The sequence below is a fragment of the Otolemur garnettii genome, unplaced genomic scaffold, assembly GCF_000181295.1.
Source record: "Otolemur garnettii isolate 467f Iridium unplaced genomic scaffold, OtoGar3 scaffold00136, whole genome shotgun sequence".
In the NCBI taxonomy this organism is placed as follows: domain Eukaryota; kingdom Metazoa; phylum Chordata; class Mammalia; order Primates; family Galagidae; genus Otolemur; species Otolemur garnettii.
In genome coordinates this window covers 2,556,382-2,574,482 of record NW_003852531.1, presented here as the reverse complement: position 1 = coordinate 2,574,482, position 18,101 = coordinate 2,556,382, and the positions used below count along the sequence as shown (strand labels likewise).

Genomic DNA, 18,101 nt, shown 5'->3' with positions numbered 1-18,101 from the left:
TATTTTTTGGTTGCAGCCATTATTGTTGTTTGGTGGGTCCGGGCTGGATTTGAACCTGCCACCTTAGGTGTATGTGGCTGGCACCTTAGCTGCTTGAGCCACAGGCGCTGAGCCGATTGTTTTCATTTTTAAGGTAAAATTTAAGTTCTAGTTGAGCCTGTCCCTCAGGGAGTGTGTTAAATACCCTTACATGTGCCCATTAGGAAAGAACTTATGGAGCTCCTTCCCACGACCCCTCTCCATTTTGTTTCCTTCCCCTTCTCCCCACTTGAATTTAATTTTATGAGCATGTAGTTGTTTATCTATTGGTTTCATATTAGTATTGCATATGTTGGATACTTGCTTTTCCCTTCTTGTGATACTTTACTAAGAAGAATATTCTTCAACTCCATCCAAGTAAATGCAAAAGGTATAAAGTCTCCCATCTTTTTTATGACTGAATAGTATTTTGTGGTATGCATATACCACAGTTTATTAATCCCTTCATGAGTTGATGGGCACTTGGGTTGCTTTCATCTTGGCAATTGTGAATTGAGCTACAGTAAATATTCTAATGCAAATGCCCTTATGGTAAAATGATTTTTTATTCCCTTTTGGGTAGATGCATGATAATGGGATTGCAAGATCAGATGGAAGGTTTACTTTTAGCTCTTTGAGGATTTGCCATACTTATTTCCAAAGAGGCTGTATTAGTCTGCCAGCCTACTAGCTGTGTAAAAGTGTTTACTTCTCTTCACATCTGTACCAGCATCTGGGATTAGGTGCTATCTCAGGGTGGTTTTGATTTGCATTTATCTGATTATTAGGGACAATGAGCATTTTTTCTTTTGTTTATTGGTTATTTGTCCTCAGAGAAGGTTCTGTTCATGTCTCTTGCCCACTTATGAATGGGATTGTTTGCTCTTGTTGATTAGTTTGAGTTCTCTGTAGATTCTAGTAATTAGCCCTTGTCAGATTTGTAACATATAAGCATCTTCTGCCATTCTGAAGGCTGTCTGTTTGCTTTAGTTGTTATACTCTTAGCTGTACCTCATAAAAGAAAAGAAATAACCAAAGAGAAATCAGAATAAAATAAAATTGAGAACATAAGAACCATCCAGAATATCAGTGAAACGAAAAGTTGCTTCTTTGAAAAGATTAACAAAATTATAAAAATTTGGCCAGATTAACTAGAAACAGAAAAATGAGATCTCTAATAACCTCAATCAGAAATGCAAAGGGGAAATAGTATCAGATACCACTTAAGTCAAATGATCATCACTGATTACTATAAAAAAGTCTATGCCCAGAGATTTGAAATGTGGAGGAAATAGACCGACACCTAGAATCACACCTCCTCCCTAAACTCAACCAGAAAGAAATTTGAAATTTTGAACAGACCAATATAAAACACTGAAATTGCATCAATAATACGAAATATTCCAAAAAAGGAAAAATCCTGAACCAGATGGTTTCACACTAGGATTCTACCAAGCTTTTAAAGAGGAGCTCATACCTATATTGCAGAACCTATTCCAAAACATACAGAAGGAAGGAACCTTCCCCAGTATATTCTATGAAGCAAACATCATGCTGATACCATAACCAGGAAAGGACACAGCAAAAAAGGAAAACTATAGACCAATATAATTAATGAATGCTAATGATAATATTCAATAAAACCTAGCAAACAAAATACAACTACACATTAAAAAAATTATATGTCATGATCAGGTGGGCTTTATTCCGAGGATACAAAGTTGGTTCAACATATGTAAATCCATAAATGTAATTCACCACATAAATAGAAGCAAAAACAAAAACCATACGATTCTTTCAATAGATGCAGAAAAAGAATTTGACAAAATTCATTCTTTTTTGACAAGAACACTTAAGAAAATAGGCACAGATGGGACATTTCTTAAACTGATAAGAGACCATCTATGACAAGCCCACAGCCAATATTATACTGAATGGAGAAAAACTGAAAGCATTTCCACTAGAATGGGAACCAGACAAGGATATCTGCTGTTGCTGCTGCCATTCAACATAGTGCTGGAAGCTCTAGCCAGTGCAATCAGGCAAGAGAAAGATATCAAGGTATTCAAATGGGGACAAGGAGGTTAAACTCTAACTTTTTTGCTGATGATATGATCTTAGAAAACCCCAGGAACTTAACCACAAGGCTCCTGGAAGTAGTCAAGGAATACAATAAAATCTTGGGATACAAGACCAATGTCCACAAATCAGTAGCCTTCATATATATATATGCCAATAACAGGTAAGCTAAGAAACAAATCAAAGATACAATACCTTCACAATAGCTTCAAAGAAAATGAAATACCTGGGAATATGCCTACTAACACAGGACATGAAGGATCTTTATAGAGCAAACTGCAAAACTCTGAGAAAAGAAACAGCAGAAGCTGTTAACAAATGGAAGAACATCCCGTGCTCATGGCTGGGATGAATCTGCTAAAGTGTCCACAGTACCCAAAGCAATCCACAGATTTAATGCAATCCCCATTAAAGTACTAATGTTATACATTGAAGAACTTGAAAAAATAGTACTTCATTTCATATAGAATCAGAAAAAAACTATAAAAGTCAATGCAGTTTTAAGAAATAAAGAGTCAAGTCTGGAGGCATCACGTTATCAAACTTCAGGTCATACTACAAGTCTATAGTGATCAAAACATGGTATTGGCACACAAACAGATATACATCTATGGAATAGAATAGAGAACCTAGATGAATCCAGCCATGTATCGTGATCTGATCTTTGATAAACTAAACAAAAGCATACCCTGGAGAAAAGAATCCCTATTTAATAAATGGTCCTGGAAAAGCTGGTTAGCCACATGTAGAAGACTGAAACTGGACCCCCACCTCTCACCACTGACAAAGATCGACTCTCACTGGAGAAAAGATTTAAATTTAAGACACAAAGCAAACATTCTAGAAGAAAGAGTGGGAAAAATTCTTAACACGGTTGGTCTGGGAAAGATTTTATCAAGAAGATCCCCTTTAGGTCACAAGTCTAACCTCAGCAAATTTAAAAGAATAGAAATTATTCCTTTCATCTTCTTGGACCATTATGGAATAAAAGTTGAACTCAGTAACAGTATGAATCTGCATACTCATACAAAAACATGGAAACTAAATAACCTTATGTTGGGTCAGTGATTAAGGATGATGAGCATTTTTTCATATGTCTGTAGGCCATGCACCTGTCTTCTTCAGAGAAGTTTCTTTTCAAGTCCCTTGCCCACCCTGAGATGGGATCACTTATTTTCTTGCTAATACGTTTGAGTTCTCTGTGGATTCTGGTTATTAAACATTTGTTGGAGACATAACCTGTAAATATCTTCTCTAATTCTGAGGGCTGTCTGCTTGCTTTACTTACTGTGTTCTTGGCTGTGTATAAGCTTTTTAGTTTGATCAGGTCCCAGTATGTATTTTTGGTGTTGCTTCATTTGCCCAGGGGATCCTTCTCATAAAATATTTGCCCAGGCCGATTTCTTCTAGTGTTTTCCCTGCACTTTCTTCTAGTATTTTTATAGTTTCATGTCTTAAGTTTAAATCTTTAATCCAGTGTGAGTGTATCTTAGCTAATGGTGAACGGTGTGGGTCCAGTTTCAGTCTTCTACAGGTTGCCAGCCAGTTCACCCAGCACCATTTGTTAAATAGGGAATCTTTTCTCCACTCAATGTTTTTAATTGGCTTGTCAAAGATCAAATAACGTTAAGTAGCTCATCATCCTTAATCATCAGAGAAATGTAAATCAAAACCACTTTGAATATCATCTAACCCCAGTAAAATTAGCCCACATCACAAAATCCCAAAACCAGAGGTGTTGGTGTGGATGTGGAGAAAATGGAACACTTCTGCACTGCTGGTGGGAATGCAAATTAATACATTCCTTTTGGAAAGATTTTTGGAGAACACTTAGAGATCTAAAAATAGACCTGCCATTTGATCCTACAATTCCTCTACTAGATATATATCCAGAAGACCAAAAATCACATTATAAAAAAGATATTTATACCAGAATGTTTATTGCAGCCCAATTCATAATTGCTAAGTCACGAAAGAACCCCAAGTGCCCACTGACACATGAATAGATTAATAAATTGTGGTATATGTACACCATGGAATACTATGCAACCTTAAAGAAAGATAGAGACTTTACCTCTTTTATGTTTACATGGATGCAGCTGGAACATATTCTTCTTAGCAGAGTATCTCAAGAATGGAAGATAAAGTATCCAGTGTACTCAGTCCTACTATGAAACTAATTTATAGCTTTCATATGAAAGCTATAACCCAATTATAGCCCAAGAATATGGGGAAGGGGGAGGGGAGGGTGATTGGTGGGACCATGCCTATGGTGCATCTTACAAGGGTACAAGTTAAATCTACTAAGTGTAGCATATAAATGTCTTAACACAATAACTAAGAAAATATGATGAAAATATTTGTTTGATGAAAATATTTCAAATTGTATATAAAACCACATTGTACCCCATGATTGCATTAATGTACACAGCTATGATTTAATTAAAAAAAAAAAGATCCCTCTTTGCAATTGAAACAACAACAGAAATAAATGAAGAAGTCTTTTTTTTTTTTTGAGACAACATTTCATTATGTCGCCCTCGGTAGAGTGCTATGGCATCACAGCCCACAGCATCCTCAAACTGTTGGGCTTAATTGATTCTTTTGCCTCAGCCTCCCAAGTAGCTGGGACTACAGACACCCACCACAGCACCTGGCTATTTTGTTGTTGTGGTTGTTGGCATTGTTGTTTAGCAGGCCTGGGCCGGGTTCAAACCTGCCAGCCCAGGTTGATGTGGCTGTTGCCCTAACCACTGAGCTATGGGCCCGGAGCCTGAAGAAGTCAATTTTACAAAGGGAACTAATGAAGCTGAAAGCACATGAGTACGTTAGAAAGGAAACGAGAGAGGACAGCCAAAACCATGTTTTTAAATTAATAAGAATAAACAGGCAAGATTGATCAAGGAAACAATATTGGGAGCATAAAAAAGAATAATTAGAAAAACAAAAATACTTAGAAATTTTTAAAATAATATAGTATGCTTCTCATATTTATAAAAATAAAGGATCATGTCTAGTTCTACTGAACCTTCAAATAAAAGAGAAACTTTTATCTTTTTCATCCCAAGAGAAAGAGAAAAAAAACTCTCTTAACTTCATCTACTTTGTGTTGCTTTGATAACAAAACCAGGCATTTTTTTCAGTATGAAAAAAATAAAATTAGAGGTCATCAAACTTGTAAGCATATAAGCCAAAAATCCTACATAAAGAATTAGCAAATGAAATCCAAGACCATTAGAATAATAACACACATCAGGGCTAAGAGAATTTCGTTCCATGAATCAAAGTGCAAAAACGCCAATGTACTGTGAGAAAGATCCAAGACAGATGCCGGTGGAGGAGCATTCTGTCCAGTGCCGACCAGTATTCCTTACAACTGTCATGTCGCCACCAACAAGGAAAGTCTGAGAAAGCCACAGCCAAAAGGAGGCCGCTGTTTGTTATGTGATGTCCTGGATGGGATCTTGGAACAGAAAAAAACTAAGAAAATCTCAATAAAGTGTGGACTATATAATGATGTATTAGTATCAGTTTGTTAATTGCATAAAACATTCCATAGGAATGTAAGATGTTAATGATGGGGGAATCTCAGTGTGGGATAGGGAACTCTATATCTTAGCAATTTTTTATAAATCCAAAACAGTTTTGAAAAATAAAGTTTATTTTTAAAAACGTAATTCAGGAGAAAATTGTCAGATAGGAAGTAAATGCATTAAAGCCAGACATAAAAATTCTAAAATAAGAAAATAAAATAAGAGGCTTTTAAAAATAAACTAAAGAAATGAGTGACAGGGGCCTTAAAATAAATTCTGTTAATGCGTATCCAGTGGAAGGCAGTGGGGTGAACCAGGACAAATAACGCTACTTACTCTCCAGACCCCACCTAAGCCACACTGAAAGGATTTATGTTAAATGAGACATAAATCCACAAGGACAAAGGCGGCAGGAGAAAGGCAGCAGCAACCCACTTTTAGAAGCTGCAAAACAGGTGGCACGTGTTAAAGGAATTGACAGACCTGGGCACATGGAGCTCTTTGTCCATAGCAGGGAAAGCGAAGAGGCAGCATCCTGCTTACAAGTGTTGTAGGTTCTCTCCAGGGGCTGGAAGAGTGCCCCAGATGAAGGAGCTACAGGAGGAAGAGGTAGCGGTGGACTAGGAGCAGAAGGACTGAGACTGAGGACTAGGAGCAGAAGGACTGAGACTGAGGACTAGGAGCAGAAGGACTGAGACTGAGGACTAGGAGCAGAAGGACTGAGACTAGGAGCAGTACAGACTAGTGAGAGCAACTCTGTTTCCCCAGGCTGCTGCTGCTTTGCTCTAGGAGGTGAAAAAAGTAATTTAGGGGGTTTCTTGCTTGGAGTCACCCACATATGGCTGAGTGCAGAGATGCTGTCTTAAAAACAAAGGGATTAAATGGGAGTTTGAGTCTGTATGAGATTGAGAAGGGAGTGAATGTGGACAGAGAAGACCCCTAGGGTCCTTCAGTATTTGCAAGTCTGAGATCAAGAGGAACCAGCAAAAGGGGAAAGCCCGGTGAGTGTCATACCTGGGTTTCAAGTGAATGAAACATTTCAAAAAGGAGTCGTGTTTAGTGCAATCCAGGGCTTCTGAGGACTGAACCTGACCTGGAGGCCACTGGCGGCCTTCTCAAGCACACTGCCAGTGGGAAGGAAGGGATAGAATACACCGGATGCCAAAGCTCTGACAGGGAAGGACAGAGTGGAACTTAGTGCAGAAGCTCCAGTTTGGGGATATGGAACCAGAATCAAAAATAGGAGTTTCTGGAGGTTAGAGGTGTATGCTTGGTTGTAGATGCATGTGGAGGCAGAATTGTGAAAAAAGAGCATAAAGGAGAAATCTTAAATGCTACAAGAAAGTCAAAAGGATGAAGAGTGAGAACATACAGGGTGCAGTTAAAATGTCACTGCTTACTGTATACATACTATACATTGTATAAAGTGGATTTTCTTTAGGTAATGTTCGTGTATTTTTGGCTGCCTTTCTGTTTTCTCTAAGTCAGAAGGCATATGATTTTAGAAAGCTCGAGATTTAATCAACCCAGACTTCCCCAGTCTTTAGCCATCCTACAGCATTGGCATCCGAAGAACAAAATTCCATAATTTAACTAATTTGTTTTATGTATATTACTTTGTATTTCATAATTAAATATATATTACAAAGACATGCTTGTGCCTTGAATTTGCGACTACACTGCCGTCTCTGGCTTTTGCCCTGACCCTTCTCCCTGACTGGCTGTCCCCGACAGCTGCACAGCCAGCTTGCTCTCCATCTCAAGTCTGGGTCACATGTCACGACATGCTTAACATCTTCAGTCATTAGAGAAACACAAATGAAAACCTCAGTGAGGTACCACTCCACACTTGCTGGAATGGTTAAGATTTTAAAGCCCGATGGTACCAAGTGCTGGTGTGGGTGTGGAGCAAGTGTGTCTCTTGTACTTTGCTGGTAGGAGTGCAGACTGGAGCAGAAACAAATTTAAATGTCCTTCAACTGCCAAGTGCATAAACTCTAATATATCTGCAAAATGGAATATTGATCAGCAGTAGGAAGGAACAGACTTGTGGTACACACAGCCACGTATTTCGCTAAGTCACAGAGACCAGATGAAAAGGCTGCATACTGTGGGACTCCATGTAAATAACATTCTGGAAAAGGCGAAACTATAGAACTGGAAACAAAGCAGTGGTTGTGACGGGCTGAGCACAGAGGCAGGCGACCCTTTATAAGGGGACATGTTTCGGAGTGATAAGATTCTTCCAAATCTCAGTTATGGGGTGGTTTATGTCACCATTACATAAATGCATACCTTCCTTGAAACCTAAAGGGATGAAACCCACAAGGGAGAAGCATCTCTTGTGTGCAGACTTTACCCTAGTAAACCGTCCTTACCAGTAACAGTCACCTGCATGGTTTCCTGCCTGGCCTACTCAAGGGTCTCATCTTCCCCTCCCCTGATTTATGAAGTCCTTCACAGGATCTCTGGGAGTTGTTATGCCCTCTCTAGCTTGTTGCCATTTTAGTTTGAGGAATCAAAATCATTTGACTTTTCTTCATTGATCCTGCTGTTCTGTCCTTTTAAATTTTCAACATTTTTCACATTCTTACCTCATTTTACTCTGAATGCATCAAAATTTAAGTATAGTTAATTTGCGTTAGAGAAAAAAAAAGCTGTGATGATGAACTCAGGGTTATGTTTACAGGGCTAAAACACGTTTCTCTCCGCAGACAGCAGTGAGTGCCTGGCAGATGACTGCAGCATAATCGCTGGAGGGAGCCTTGCCGGCTGGTACCCAGACTCTGCTGCCGTGCTGTGGCGCAGAGTCCTGGGAATCCTGGGAGATGTGAATAATATCCAGTCCCCCAAGATCCATGCCAAAGTTTTTGGTTATCTGTATGAACTCTGGTACAAACTAGCAAAGGTATGTCCTGCTGTTACTTTTTCTTCTAATCCTAGAAAATTGGTTCCTCATTTAATGTAAGAACTGTTTTTTAATTACCTGCTGAACATATTCTCGAATACAAATTCGACATTTAAACATAGTACACTTAATTATCAAAGAATAAATCACAGTACATATAATTTGAATATTTTATAAATGCACCAAGTTGTATCAATACAGTGCAAAAGTAGAAAGTGCTATAGATACTAAAATATGACAAAATTAAAAAATGATAAAAATAGGACAATAAATAATTTGTTTTTCTCTTTATAAAACTGATTCTGGTTATATTGTACAAAATTTGAAAAATGTAGAAAAAAATGCAAAGAAGAAAATTAACATTACCATCCATAGAAATAACCAATATTAATATATAGTTTTATTTCTCTGGAATAAGATTTTTATGAAATAGAATCTTAGGGTACATACGGTTTTCTTTCTAGTTTTTGCTTTGGTTCTAGTGTACATTTTTACTGTGTTAAATGTTTTTTCGAAGCATTCATGTTTGTACAGTATAACTTACTAAATAATTCCTTATCATTAGAGATTAGGGCCTTTCTGTGCATTATCATTTAAGGACAAATAATGCCCTTGTTTTGTATTTAAATCTAGAACTACAAACAGTAAACCAGACACACACTTGAAAAGGACAATAGATCTTACAATACAGGAAAAACTTATAAGTATTATAGGTTTTCACTCAACTTATATGAATTTAGTTAGAAGCAGCTATTTGGTTGTGGAAGACAATGTTGAAATGCTATTGGGATAAGTGTTGTCATCCCTAAAATTCTCCTCCTTGTGCACTAGATACGGGACAATCTTGCAATAAGTCTGGATAACCAGTCGTCCCCGTCTCCTCCACTCTTGATCCCACCACTCAGAATGTTTGCATCATGGCTATTTAAGGCAAGTGGATATGTGCTTACTTCTTTATTGCAATTTCCTCTTCCTTTCTGAAATTGAGTTAAAAAAATGTAATTGCCCAAGACTGAATGTTTTGAAGACAGCAGACTGGGTCTTACTAAAGCTACTACATTCCACATCTCCATAAACAACTCTTACGGAAAACTGAGACATGAAATGTTGAAATGCTCTGCATCTGGACTTGATTTAATCTGAAACATCATCTCCTTGGCAGGCAACAACATTGCCAAATGAGTATAAGGAAGGCAAGCTGCAAGCCTACAGGCTCATCTGTGCCATGATGACCAGACGCCAGGACGTTCTGCCAAATTCAGATTTCCTGGTGCATTTTTACCTTGTGATGCACTTGGGATTAACCAGCGAGGATCAGGTATTCTGTGACTAATTGATCATAATTTCCCATTAATTGGAAACTTCATATCACTCTTTAAAGGTTTCAGGTTTATAAAAATATATCAGAAATGTTGCATTTCTCAGTAGTCAACTGTTTCATACACAGCAAACACAGTGGTCTTTCAAAAATGTGAATAGGTCTTACGTCCTTGCCTGTTCTCTCCACTGACTTCACATTGTGCTGAATAAATTTGAATTTTATTCTGTAGCCTGTATGATCTGACCTCTCTCAGCCTATGCTTTCAACCTCAAGATACAATTTCAACCATTTTTGTTTGGGTTCTGCATTTGATACTGTTTGAAGAGGGTGATTCTTTTAAAAATGTGTTAGAATTGTTATTTTAGTAGTTAGGATGTTTTTGTGAAAGACTTTACCCAGCAGTTAGTTATAGATCTCTACTTTATAGAGATTATTCTGGATTCCATGTGGAGGATGGATTTGAACATGTGGCAGTGGCGTTATAGAGGAGGAGATGGGGCTTGAAGATAGGGAATAGTTAGAAAGTGGTTAAACTAATACAGATTAAACACAGGGAATAGTTAGAAAGTGGTTAAACTAATACAGATTTAACAATGATGATAACTAAGATGGTAGCATTGGAGATGGGAAGAAAGGAACAGGAAAGATCCAAGAAATTTTAAGGTATTTCATCACTAGATCTTCTTACCAATTACAGACATGAGGAGTGTTTCAAAATTTACCCTTTAAATTGTAAATACTAATCAATGAACTTGGATCATTTGTTAGGTCCCACATAGCAATCCTTTCTGTAATTCTTTTATTCCTTGTAGGTATGACGAGGACCGCAGACCTTTTGACACCCCTAAGGTACACACACCGTAGGAGGTCATTCTCCTGATTAGTTTTTTTTTTTTAATTGCTTCACAGTGTACTTGGACCTTTCAACTGTTGAGCTCTATATAAAAAAGATTTTGTAATATCTTCCCTGATACTTTGAGCTTTGATCTGAAGTAGTAACCCTACTGTCCTAGTAAGCTGTCTTTGTCATATGCACTCTGATTTCAGCAGTGCGTAGAAGACACCTGTGTAAGAGGACCGGACTCAGACACACTTATTCACTGCATGTCCCCGTGCAGCAGTAGGAACACGAGGTAGCTTTGTTTGTATACTCTGCTCAGATATTTTATAGCCATCACTGCAAGTGGCAGCATCCTTTACAGAATGATGCAACTTGGGGCATATGAAGATTAAGAGGGGTGTACATAGGAGAGGCCATTTGCTCTCACAGACCATAATGACCCCCTTAGTTACAGAACCTAGAGAGAAGGGTTTACCTGACAATCTTTTAAAGTAGTGTTTCCAGGAAAAAAAGTTTACTTTGAAGTAATAATTAACTAGAGAATCTTCCTATTTAATAGAAACAAATTGGGCTTGGCGCCTGTGGCTCAAGTGGCTAAGGCGCCAGCCACATACACCTAAGGTGGCGGGTTTGAATCTCCAGCCCGGGCCTGCCAAACAACAATAATGGCTGCAACCAAAAAATGGCCAGGCGTTGTGGCGGGTGCCTGTAGTCCCAGCTACTTAGGAGCCTGAGGCAGGAGACTCGCTTGAGCCCAGGAGTTGGAGGTTGCTGTGAGCGTGATGCCATGGCACTCTACCCAGGGGGGATAGCTTGAGGCTCCGTCTCAAAAAAAAAAAAAAAAAGAAACAAATTGGAAGTTGGCAGTAAATACCTAGCATTCCTCAGAATGAATTTTCTAGAAAGTCATATAAATAGGTGAAGTTTAGAATCATCTTTATTTTTAAGGTGTATTGGTATGGAAATGAAGTAATAAAGTAAAATCTGAATGTATTATAGCATTTGAGAACCCAGAAAGTATGATTTACAAATCATTTTCAAAATAGGATTTTACAATACAGAAAAATATTTTTTAAACCTTATGCTTAAAATCATCTTCCCATTTTAATGTATATCATGTTTTTATTTAGGTGAAGGCTTAGTTGTCTTTTGTAGTTCATTGTAAAATATGTAAATCTTAAAATCTAATCCAGTGCTAGATCTGCACATCCAGACTTCTAAAGCAAAGTGGGGATATCATGAATCCCTATTTTTCTTAGGCCATTAGAACTTGAGTTTTTATTTATGTTTATGGAGTCGACTATTTTCTTTAACCTTAACAGTTAGTATAATAGTATATATTTTCGAAGCCCTGTCTGCCAAATAGAATTACTCTAAGTAAACTTTATTCCTTTGCCAGAAGAAAATTACACAGAAGACCTTCTAATGAAAGAAACTTTTCAATTTATTTAAGTAAGAAATGTCTTTGGTAATTAGTTTAACTTTGGTCCACATGTCTAAATAGGTCATGGTGGTTTTCCAGAACTTATATGTACTTCTGAAAAAACACGTTATATTAATTATAAAAAGAAAAGAAAGGATTTACTGTAGGGAGTACAGTTAAATTCAATTTTTTAATTGGCAAAGTGTCACAGGTACAATCTCAGGGCTTGTTTCTGTTTTACAAGATCTCAAACAGCTGCTCTTTGATGTAAACTGGCGTTCAAATGGTCTGTTTATGGTATGCAAAGAGTACCTTATAAAGAACTCTCTGGGTTTTTAGGTAAGATAAGTAATAGAAAATAATTAGTAACAATTGAACATTTAGCAATTTTGACTAACGAATAAAATCCAAGGTGAGTTTCCTCCTCCTGCCTCTGGGTGGCACTCTTGTCTGCATGACTCAGCCTTCTGGTTTGTTGGCCGCCCCTCAGCTATAAACCTGCTGAGAGATGGAAGACCGTTTTTTGCACATTACTGAGTGTGTGGCATGGTCATTTTACAAAGCACTTTTCCTAAATCTAAGAATATCAAAATTATATCAGGAATGACCAATAAAGTACTGAATTTAAATAAGCTCTAGCATGCTTTATAAACATCTTTTAAGGCAAATAGCTGTCTATAGTAATTGAGGACTCCTTTTTTCTTTAAATTAAAAACTATAGCCTTGAGTATTTGTAAAATAGATATCTCACAAATTTCCCTGTGTTTTCAAACAATCATGTACATTTGTGGTTTCATCTAATGCAGTGGTTCTCAACCTTCCTAATGCTGTGACCCTTTAATACAGTTCCTCATGTTGTGGTGTTGCTACTTCATAACTGTAATTTTGCTACTGTTACGAATCATAATGTTAATATCTGATGTACAGGAGACCCCCAAAGGGGTTGCGACCCACAGGTTGAGAACCGCTGATCTAATGTGATAGCAAATTCATTATATAAGCCAGTAGAGTCATTTTTATCCTTACCAAACAGCCAGAATTCAAAACATGATGCATTCAAAAACAGCTATTTTTATTGTTGTTTTAGTCACTTTTAGCTATCCTAATAACTTAGTAATTTAATAGCTAACACAGTGACCTTATCAAATAGAATTTCCCCACAGTACATACATAGTATGGATTTGTGGTTTATAATTGTGATTGAAAACAGGCTTTGAAATAACTCCTTTTTTTTTCTTGGCAATGATTGATTTTTAAAAACAAATTGATCCTGTTTTAATGATTTAGAAAATAACTAAGCTATAAACAATTTTAAATTATAAATTATGAAGAAAATTTTGGGTGACATGTAGCACTGCCCAGCCCACCTGCGACGGGTCTGCCCACTGTCCCTTTGTGCTTGCTGGGTGCTGTCTGGGGCGTTCGCTTCCCCAGTACCCACAGTGCTACCGTCTGTGCTGGGCTCTGATGATCTGATGACGTAGTCCCAGGGATTATTCTCTGCACCTCAGCTAGATAAATATCCTGGCCTGTTTTATAAATAACAAAGGTTGAAAAAAGTCCTAGAACGTTTGCCCAACGCCATGCGTTAAGAAGACTGTTAGAATTCACATGCAGGCTTGGCTTACGCCACCAGCTGTGTCTTCACTGATTCCAAGCTGGCATATTGGTCCAACAGCCCTTGGTTTATTTGACCTGGGGTCTGCCCTTGGTCACACCCCACTCCAGACTGCCCGACTCGAGTCCCCTGCCTCCGCCTGCAGACGCCTTTCCTCCGCTGCCTTCCCGGCTCTTCATCATCCTGGAGGCTCTTTTTTAAGGCTGTGCCTTCTTGGTCCTAGTTCCTTCTAATGCTTTAGCTGCTTTTTCACCTCAGTCTTTCCCCCCAAATTTTGACATAAAAGGAGCTATGATTTGGATTTATTAAAAACAGTTCCTATTAGATTCATGATTATTTAAAACAGATGGAAAGATCAATATGTGTGAAATGGAAGCGGACATTTGAGGAAAGGAATTTTATTTTCATGTTTGTAAGAGCATATATCAAAGACTGGAAAGTTTTCTTTGCTTGAAACAAACTGTTTCTTAACAATGACTTACAGATTTAATGTCTTAATGTAATTTGTCTGTTGTACATCAAAGTTCAATTCTCTTTTAAATGCAAAGCTTACATTAATGCAAATTATTGTTGTAAATTTGCATAGAGAAATTTGGGGAAATGTGTATCATTGTCATTTTCATCCATACCCTCCTGTTTTGTAACACATGAAAAAAGCCTCTCTCAGGTGGGGTAGTGTTTTTCTGCCCTGAGGTAACTAGCCACAAATTTGAACCCTAACAGCACAAAGTTGCCATATGATAAAATACAGTGTGACAAGACATAGCTCTTAAGAGCATGGGCTCAGGTCAACCTGTCTGACTTGAAGAACAGGAGAACAGCAACTCTGTGAGTAGCTTCATGTTTTTATTTTTCTGATAAGGTGTTGATCTTTTTTTTTTTTTTTAAGACAGAGTCTCAAACTGTTGCCCTGGGTAGAGTGCCGTGGCATCACAGCTCACAGCAACCTCAAACTCTTGGGCTTAAGAGATTCTCTTCCCTAGCCTCCCAAGTAGCTGGGACTACAGGTGCCTGCCAGAACGCCCAGCTATTTTTTGGTTGTAGCTGTCGTTATTGTTTGGCAGGCCTAGGCTGGATTCAAACCTACCAGCTCTGGTGTATGTGGCTGGCGCCCTAGCCGCTGAGGTACAGGCACTGAGCCTGATCTTTTTTCTTTACCCATACTTTCTTTTTTTACTTTTGAGCATAATGATTTGACTACAAAACATACCAGGGCATTGTGGAATTTCAGAATATGTGGAGAAATAAGCATACCCTTATTTGCTTGTGTGTCCATGGCCCTTGGTTCACTCTCCACCCATGTCTTGCCACACCCAGTGTTCCCTCTGTTCAAGGGAAATTCAAAATATGAATTCAGCATGTCCCAGACTCCTTGTAGCTGGATTGGTTCTGTCCAGCAGGGGCACCTCTGTGGCACTTCAAAGCAGACTGGGCGTGGTGGCCCCAGCCCAGCAGGCGCTGGGTCTTACCGTGGAGGTTCTCGCTGGCAGGGCCGCTGAGGACAAAAGCAGACAGTGGCTCTCCGCTGAGGTGCGGCTGAGTGCCTGGCTTGCCACCTTTTTCCTGGCTGTGGATTTGTGATTGGTTCCCTTGCAATTCCAGAAATTTTATAAGACATCTAAAGCCCTGATATAAATCCCTTTTCTCTTAATCTCAGAAAAGTGGATTCTTCGTCTGTAAAACAGACCGTGGCTCTTTATGTGCCAGGTTGGGCACTGGCAGTACTTGACCAGCACTGGTTCCATTTCAGTGGCTAAGTGCACTTGTAGGAGTAATTTAATTACTGTTTTCTCTATTTTAGCCACTTACTGTGTAGAAAGTAGTTAACTTGCAGAAACATTTTACTGTTTTTTTTTTTTTTAATTGTTGTTGTTTTGTTTTGATACAGTCTAACTTTGTCCCCCCTGGTAAAGTGTCATGGTCACAGCTCACAGCAACCTCAAACTCTTGGGCTCGAGCAATTCTCTTGCCTCCGCCTCCCAAGTATCTGGGACTATAGGCACCTGCAACAATGCCTGGCTATCTTTAGAGCCAGGTCTCACTCTGGCTCAGGTTGTTCTCAAACTCGTGAGCTCAGGCAAACCACCTGCCTTGGCCTCCCAGAGTATTCAGATTACAGGCGTGAGCTGGAAACATTTTACTTTTATGTAACCTTTTTCATATTTTAATGAACTGTTTTCTATATGAATGTTAAAGAAAATAATTTTAAACACCATATATAAAGCACTATTGTATTCTATCATAGGAGTCACAAAGTAGTTGGTGATTTTCTTAACGGATGTTACAGCCTTCTCTCATGAGGTACAGTGGAATAAAATAATAAACAGTCATTTGTAAAAAGATCCCCCGGGGCCCTTCACCGAGCATAAGACTCAGCTGTGAGCTGTGGCAGCCAGGTGTAGGGGGTGATCCTTGTAAATTGGCCATACCTGTTTCTTTTAATAACCCCAGACAGCCTGCATCATGCAGTGATATGTAATAATTGCATCACCATCTCTCAGACAGAGAACTGCTCTTTGTTGAAAATTTAGACTTATAACTGGAACGATACATGTTAGATACACATAACTTTTAAAATATATTTAAGGTCAAATATAAGTGAGTATTCAGTTTCAAAAAAAGTAGAAAAATTAAGATGGCAAATTGGACCTTGTTTTTCTCATATCCGAGGAAATAATCTTAATACCTGTCTCTAAGGTGCTCATTCTGTACAGCAGGTAATTTTACCAAGGTTTGAGTTCACAGGATTTTAATTCGATGCTATTAGGGCAAAGTACATATTTGTGAATTGAAAGATCTCACTGATGTTCAGAGGATTAAATGATAACCTTGATGTGTATCAGCAGAGGAAATGTAGAACTTTAGAAGGCTAATAACTTTGTAAAAGTTTTGTTTAAAAACAATTAATAAAAAACTATAGGCTTGTATAGGACTAATTCTAGGCCTTATTCCTGATGTTAAGAGTGGGAAGTGTATCTCCCATGAATCCAGGTACAAGGTAACTTCTCAGGGCGCATTCAGCTCCTGGCCTTTGTGGACAGACAGTAGGCCTCGTACTGGGGCCTGAAAGACCTGGGGCTGGATGCAGGTCATTACTCTGCCTGGACACAGCACTCGAGGGAATGAGTCCTGCCAGAGAACCTCACTGGCCCTCTCCCATTGCGCACTCTTGGGTGCTCTGATTCATTTCTAGGCCTTGTATTATTAGGGGCACATCACCCTTTCCTAAATATGGCACAAGGGCCAGTTCTCTTTTCATGTTGGAATTTTCCCCCACCATAGTAAAGACCTAGTCAGGTTGTAAGAGGACAAGACATTGAAATAAATTCCTGTAGTATCAATCAACTTGTGCAGAGGGTCAAAGAAGTGACATACACATCATTAAAACTGGACTTTGTTGAATATTGTTCTTACTAAGTTGATCTGAAAGATTTAAAAGGACTTTCAAGGAAAGATAGGATTTAGATAGTAAGACAAGAAGCAGGATGAAATTTCACATGTCAAAGATACAGAACTTCTTAGGCCATATTCAAGGCACAATCACTAGTATGGTTTTGATTGAGTGCAGGTGTGTATGGAAATAACGTGTGGACAAGACTCCAGGCCACCCTAGGGAGCCTGGATTCAGAGTAGTTTTAGTCCCATGGACAATGGGAAGCTGTTAAAGGTTTTTGAGTATAATATTCAACATGACCAAAAAAACGTTTAAGAAGCTTAAACTACAGTGATTGTGGGAGGTGGATTATAGTCATGGCACAAAGATACTTAAGCGCAGAAAAGGAATTGTCAGAATAGCTCGGGAGCAAGACAGTGAGAGTGGACAAGAACTGAGATGCAGGGAGGTTTAGGTGTGTCTGTATGTGAATTGTATGCGTGTCTGTTGTATGTATGCATGTGTGTACATTTATGGATACATGTTATGCATGTGTGTATTTATGGGTACGTGTTATATGTGTGTACATTTATGGATACATGTTATGCATGTGTGTATTTATGGATACGTGTTATATGTGTGTACATTTATGGATACGTGTTATGCGTGTGTACATTTATGGATATATGTTATGCATGTGTACATTTATGGATACGTGTGTGTACATTTATGGATACGTGTTACGCGTGTGTACATTTATGGATATATGTTATGCGTTTGTACATTTATGGGTACATGTTATGTGTGTGTACATTTATGGATACATGTTATGTGTGTATACATTTATGGATACATGTTATCCGTGTGTACATTTATGGGTACATGTTATGTATGTGTACATTTATGGATACATGTTATGCATGTGTGTATTTATGGGTACGTGTTATATGTGTGTACATTTATGGATACGTGTTATGCGTGTGTACA

General features: G+C 38.4%; 1 protein-coding gene across 1 annotated transcript in view; it reads left to right on the top strand.

Annotated features, from left to right (window-relative positions):
- Positions 1-18,101, top strand: part of RALGAPA2 (Ral GTPase activating protein catalytic alpha subunit 2) — a 374,339-nt gene that overhangs the window by 151,535 nt on the left and 204,703 nt on the right. Inside the window, exons 21-23 of the mRNA XM_023518389.1 lie at positions 8,345-8,538; positions 9,370-9,468; positions 9,701-9,856. Coding sequence (XP_023374157.1) covers positions 8,345-8,538; positions 9,370-9,468; positions 9,701-9,856 — 449 coding nt within the window. The remainder of the gene's footprint in view (positions 1-8,344; positions 8,539-9,369; positions 9,469-9,700; positions 9,857-18,101) is intronic.